General features: G+C 45.6%; 1 protein-coding gene across 1 annotated transcript in view; it reads right to left on the minus strand.

The window, feature by feature from the left end:
- Positions 1-4065, minus strand: part of LOC122559449 (synaptotagmin-A-like) — a 218219-nt gene extending 214154 nt beyond the window's left edge. Inside the window, exon 1 of the mRNA XM_043708900.1 lies at positions 4046-4065. Within this exon, the coding sequence (XP_043564835.1) occupies positions 4046-4057 (12 nt within the window). The 5' untranslated portion in view covers positions 4058-4065. The remainder of the gene's footprint in view (positions 1-4045) is intronic.
- Between the last annotated feature and the right edge of the window lie 1935 nt (positions 4066-6000).

Here is a 6000-nt window from a genome sequence, read left to right on the forward strand (position 1 = left end):
ACCTCCTGGGTCACTTGACAGATCCTGTCTGACCTACTGAATACTTCAGGCACTTACTTTATTTCAATTCCAGATTAGCCACATCTTTAGCATCTTGCTTTCACATTTTGGTTTCTGTCTTGGAGCTAAAATTCCATTTTTGGTGATAGCATCTGTGACTCTTCAAGGGGAAGTTTAATCAGCTCTTTGTCGATTCGGTTTGTATGCAGCACTGGTACATTCTCAGAACTGACATCTGCACTGGATTCACAGCCTTAGTTTTGACACTTTATTAATTTTGTCTCACTATTCTATTGTAGATGCTCGCTGCTCGAGATGTGACATGATTAGTGTGTAATTTCTTTGTTAAGAAAAAGGGTTTCTGTTAAATGGGTCACGTGAAATTAAACAAGTGAATTGTGCTTGGCTGTGATTTTAATAATTCCGAAGCCTCTTTGTCTGCTTGGAGTGTAATTAGCTTCTTGTGTCACTCTTCATTTTGGAATTCAGCTGCTCTCGCTTAATTCAATAAACCATGAAAGTCTCATATGATTCTGTTCCCTCATCCATCAATTTCTGATCAATCCCAATTTCAATCATTCCATTCAGAGGAGGAAGCCTTGTCCAACCAAAATCATAGAACCAGGGACAGACTTCCCAATCCCTCAAGCCTGTCATTCAATTAGATCGTGGTTTATCTGTAAACCCCAATAGATTATGACTTCTCATTAACTGTTACACGTCGATTATTTTTCCATGACTGTGCATTCTTTGGTTTGAACAGTAGCAGTGAGCTGTAGGCTACACATGACCTCTTTGTGTGTGCTCACTCAGAATCCCACAATTTTTCCTGAATCACACAAGAAAGTAGACCTCATTAAACATCCAGAAAACTAAGGACTTCCAGCTCCCAGACCCTTCTCCAACCCCACACCGCAGACTGAGGGCCATTTGGACCGTTCCCCATCCTCTTGATGAATACTTTATACACTGGGGTTTAGAGGAATGAGAGGTGATCCCATTGAAACAGGATTCTTAAGAGGCTGGACAGGGTCAATACTGAGGGGATGTTTCCCCACATGAGAGATTAGACCGTAAGACCATAAAACATAGGAGCAGAAATTAGGCCATTCAGCCCATCGAGTCTGCTCCACTATTCAATCCTGGCTGATAAGTTTCTCAACCCCATTCTCCCGCTCTCTCCCCGTAACCCTTGATCCTCAAGAACCTCTCTATCTCCATCTTAAACACATTCAATGACCTGGTCCCCACAGCCTTCTGTGGCAGTGAGTTCCCTAGATTCCCCACTCTCTGGCTGAAGGAGTTTCTCCTTGTCTCTGTTCTCAAAGATCTTCATTTTACTCTAAGGTTGTGCCCTTAGGTCCTAATCCCTCCTGCCAATGGAAACATCTTCCCAATGTCTACTCTTTCAGGCCATTCAGGATTCTGTAAGTTTCAATTAGATCCCCCCCCTCATCCTTGTAAACTCCATCGAGTATAAATCCAGAGTCTGCAAACATTCCTGACATGCTGAGCTTTTCACTCCTGGGACCATTCTCGTGAACCTCCTCTGAACACACTCCAGGGCCAGACTCGAAATGTCAGCTCTTTTCTCTCCTTGCAGATGCTGCCAGACCTGCTGAGATTTTCCAGCATTTTCTCTTTTGGTTTCAGGGCCATTACATCCTTCCTGAGATATAGGGCCCAAAACTGCTCACAACATTTTAAGTGCAGTCTGACCAGAGCCTTACAGAGCCTCAGAGGTACATCCCTGCTTTTATATTCAAGTCCTCTCAAAATAAATGCCATCATTGTATTTGCCTTCCAAACTACTGACTCAACCTGCAAGTTTACCTTGAGAGAATCCTGGACTAGAACTCCCAAATCTCTGCACTTCAGACTTCTGAATTTATTCCCCATTTAGAAATAGTCCATGTCTCTATCCTTCCGACCAAAGTGCATGACCTCACACTTTCCCACCTTGTACTCCATTTGCCACTTCTTTGCCCACTCTCCTGAACTGTCCAAATCTTGCTGTACCCTCCCCACCTCCTCAATACTACCTACCCCTCTAGCCACCTTTGTATCATCTGCAAACTTTGCCAGAATTCCCTCAGTTCCTTCATCCAGATCGTTAATGTATAAAGTGAAAAGTTGTGATCCCAACACTGAGCCTTGTGGAACACCACTTGTCGCTGGGTGCTGCCCTGAGGAGGACCCTTTTATCCCCACCCTCTGCTTCCTGACAGACAGCCAGGCTTCTATCCATGCTAGTACCTTGCCTCTGACACCATGGGCCTTTATCTTAACTCAGTAGCCTTCTGTGTGGCACCTTGTCAAAGGCCTTCATGAGGTCCAGGTAGATAACATCGAGGTAGATAGATTCTATGACCAAAGGACATTGTCTCAGAATAAACAGGTATTAATTTCAGACAGGGATGAGGAGGAATTTCTTGTGAGCATTGTGAGTCTTTGGAACTCCTTCCCACAGAGAGCTGTGGGGGCAGAGCCCTTGTGTATATTTAAGGCTGAGAGAGAGAGAGAGATTCCTGATCAATTAGGGAATCAAGGATTACAGGGAAAGGGCAGGAAAGTGGATGTGAGGAATGTTGGCTCAGCCATGATTTGATTTATTGATGGGGCAGGTTCATGGGGCTGAATGGCCTGACCGACTGAATGGCTGTTCATATTTCTTATGGTTCTACGATGTAAGATGAATGAATCATTATTGCCAATGTTCTGGGTCAGTCTCTGGTTGATTATGAAAAGAATATTAAGAGGCCCAGGTGGTAGTCCTGAGGTTAAGGTCATAGTTTACTTGGCAGCAGTGATCTCCGCGCTTCTATAGGCTTTAGAAACTTGGACAACCTACACCAGGCCCTACCAAGCTCTGGAGATGAACCAGCAGCATCTTCACAACATCCTCCTGATCCAGAGGCAGCAAAGGAGGTCAAATAGCAGCAACATCTCCCAGCAAACCTGGCCAGTCCCTCGAATCCTGCTCCACTGGCCGGGATGTGGAATGCAGACCACTTGGTGTTTGGGCTTTGGGTAGGAGGGAGAAAGTGAGGACTGCAGATGCTGGAGATCAGAGCTGAAAATGTGTTGCTGGAAAAGCGCAGCAGGTCAGGCAGCATCCAAGGAGCAGGAGAATCCTGAAGAAGGGCTTATGCCCGAAACGTCGATTCTCCTGCTCCTTGGATGCTGCCTGATCTGCTGCACTTTTCCAGCAACACGTTTTCAGTTTTGGGTAGGAGGGCTGTCAGATTGTTGGAGAATGACGGAGATTATCAGGAGGTTGCACACACTCCCTTCTCGATGACACTGGGTAGTCACTCAGTCATGGAGCCCCTTCACTAAGTTGGTGCCCGAGCCGAGCGGGATTGTCGATGGATAATAGAGACATGTCCCTCATTATCCAGCGGCAGTATCCAGTGGGTGTGTGCTGCCCCCATCTGTGGGGTCTATTCATCAGTCATGATTTTGAGATCAAAAACCATCCTTCACCCCTTTGATTCCCATTTGAGATAGTTTCTCCCAGAGCCTCCTGCCCCCAGCCGCTGGGTGGGGCGTTGCTCACCACAGCGGCCTTCCCAATGAGCCCAAGAAAGAAGAGCAGGGCCATGGAAAGCCTAGGACCAGCAGCTGCCCACACCCAGGGCAGAAACAGCTGGCTCAGGGAGATCTATCTGCCTCACAGTCCCTCAGGTGCTGCACTACCCTGGTGCACCGTGCTCTGAACAACCAGAACAAAACGGAAGTGAACTGGTGATGTGACGATGTGGTGATGTGTGATGTGGTGATTTGGTGATGTGATGATGTGATGATGTGGTGATGTGGTGATGTGACGATGTTGTGATGTGACGATGTGGTGATGTGGTGATGTGGTGATGTGATGATGTGACAATGTGGTGATGTGGTGATGTGACGATTGTGGTGATGTGGTATGTGGTGATGTGGTAGATTCTAAGGATCTGGAAGAATGTGACCAGCCTCTCAGGAGAAGGTGGTGAAAACAATTTGACACTTGTTGGCATGTTGGAAGATTTGGAAGAAGGATTCTTACCTGTATTTTCATCAGGAAAGCTAACAAAAGGGAATGCAGAAAGTGAACAGCTGCTAACCAAGAAACTGCTGCCAGTTGAATCTTTTCTTCATCAATTCAGATTTTTAAAAAACCATTAAAACTAAACTTAAGTTTGAGGATGAAATCCGTGATTCTTGTCTGTTGATTTTTTTTCTGAAATGATTCCCAGGCACCAAAGCATTATTCATTTAGTTAAGGCTTTATCTATCCTTTCAGTGAGGGGATGCTACAAATTATTTTTGCCAATTAGCAACTGTATTATTTAAAGTATACTGTTTTGTGAAGCCATGGATGTCGGTTACTGTTAATGAGAACTGGATGTGTCGTGTTGATGGCACGATTTCACTCCCACATTATAAGGCTGAAGGAGTTTCATGAATAACTTTCTCTCACCATCATCCGTTTTACATCCTCCCAACCATTCAAACCAAAACGCAGAACTCAGTCAGACTGAAACAGAAAACACCCACTGGAGAGGCGCGACTCGATTCTGGCCGAGACCTTACAATAACCCTCCACATAGGCTGGCGCAGTGGCTCAGTGGTTAGCACTGCTGCCTCACGGCACCAGGGTCCCAGGTTCGATTCCAGCCTCGGGTGACTGTCTGTGTGGAGTTTGCACATTCTCCCCGTGTCTGCGTGGGTTTCCTCTGGGTGCTCCGGTTTCCTCCCACAATCCAAAAATGTGCAGGTCAGGGTGGATTAGCCACTAAAATTGCCCGTAGTGTTAGGTGAAGGGGTAAATGTAGGGGAATGGGTCTGGGTGGGTGCGCTTCGGCGGGTCGGTGTCGACTTGTTGGGCTGAAGGGCCTGTTTCCACACTGTAGGGAATCGAATCTACTCAGCCGGGCAGAGAATCAATCACAGCAGTTCTGAGGAAGGGTCACTGGACCCGAAACGTTAACTCTGATTTCTCTTCACAGATGCTGCCACACCTGCTGAGCTTTTCCAGCAATTTCTGCCTTTGCTCCTGATTTACAGCATCTGTTTTTAAATCACAGGAATTGCAGTGTTTTCACTCTGTCTCGTTCACTGGAATGTAGCCTTTCCCCAGTCTTTTCAGTTTAACTCTAATCTCACTTAAATGGAAAGTGCCCCAATGGTGCTGAATAAAATCCTGACATGGTTGCATAGGGTTTTGCTTTGAGTCCCGAAATAGACAGGGGAGTTATTTTGAGTAAGATAACATGGTTTGCCTGGGGGCACAGACTGCACTTACTGTTTTGTGATTAGCGAGAAATGCTCACGGCATCTGCACAGGCGCCTCAGACTATAACACTGGACCCTGACTCACAAAATTCCCAAAGCATGGAGCTTGGAGAGACTGCCTTTCCCTCTCCTCCACAGCTCAAAGCTGGGACTAGAAACAACTCAACAGCATTCTCCAAGAATCAGTCTGCTAATTCCATATCTAATGTTGCCGCTACTGAAATTGGACTCAGGTGTTTGTATATACACTCACACACACACACTGACATACAGAAACACACGCAGGCAAAGAGACAGACACATATACAGAAATGCAGACACACACAGAGACCATAGAGACATAGACAGACACACACAGACACACATAGGAACAGACACATTCTCAAACAGACTAATATACTCACACAGACATAGATCCATACAGGTACACACTCATACGTACCCCATAAATATCACATCTGTTTAGCAATAAATCTATTGCCAGCATACATGCTAATGAACAGCACTACTAGTTAATTCTATTGTAATGCTTTTACAGCAGATGTGCCAACTGTGAATATTGCATTTTAAATATTCCAAATAATCTCACAATTCAGATTCAAATAAATGTTTTGAGTACATTTCAGTGGTTCATGATATACATGAGCTGAAAAAGTGTTGCTGGAAAAGCGCAGCAGGTCAGGCAGCATCCAAGGAGCAGGAGAATCGACGTTTCGGGCATAAGCC

Source organism: Chiloscyllium plagiosum, chromosome 19 (assembly GCF_004010195.1).
Source record: "Chiloscyllium plagiosum isolate BGI_BamShark_2017 chromosome 19, ASM401019v2, whole genome shotgun sequence".
In the NCBI taxonomy this organism is placed as follows: domain Eukaryota; kingdom Metazoa; phylum Chordata; class Chondrichthyes; order Orectolobiformes; family Hemiscylliidae; genus Chiloscyllium; species Chiloscyllium plagiosum.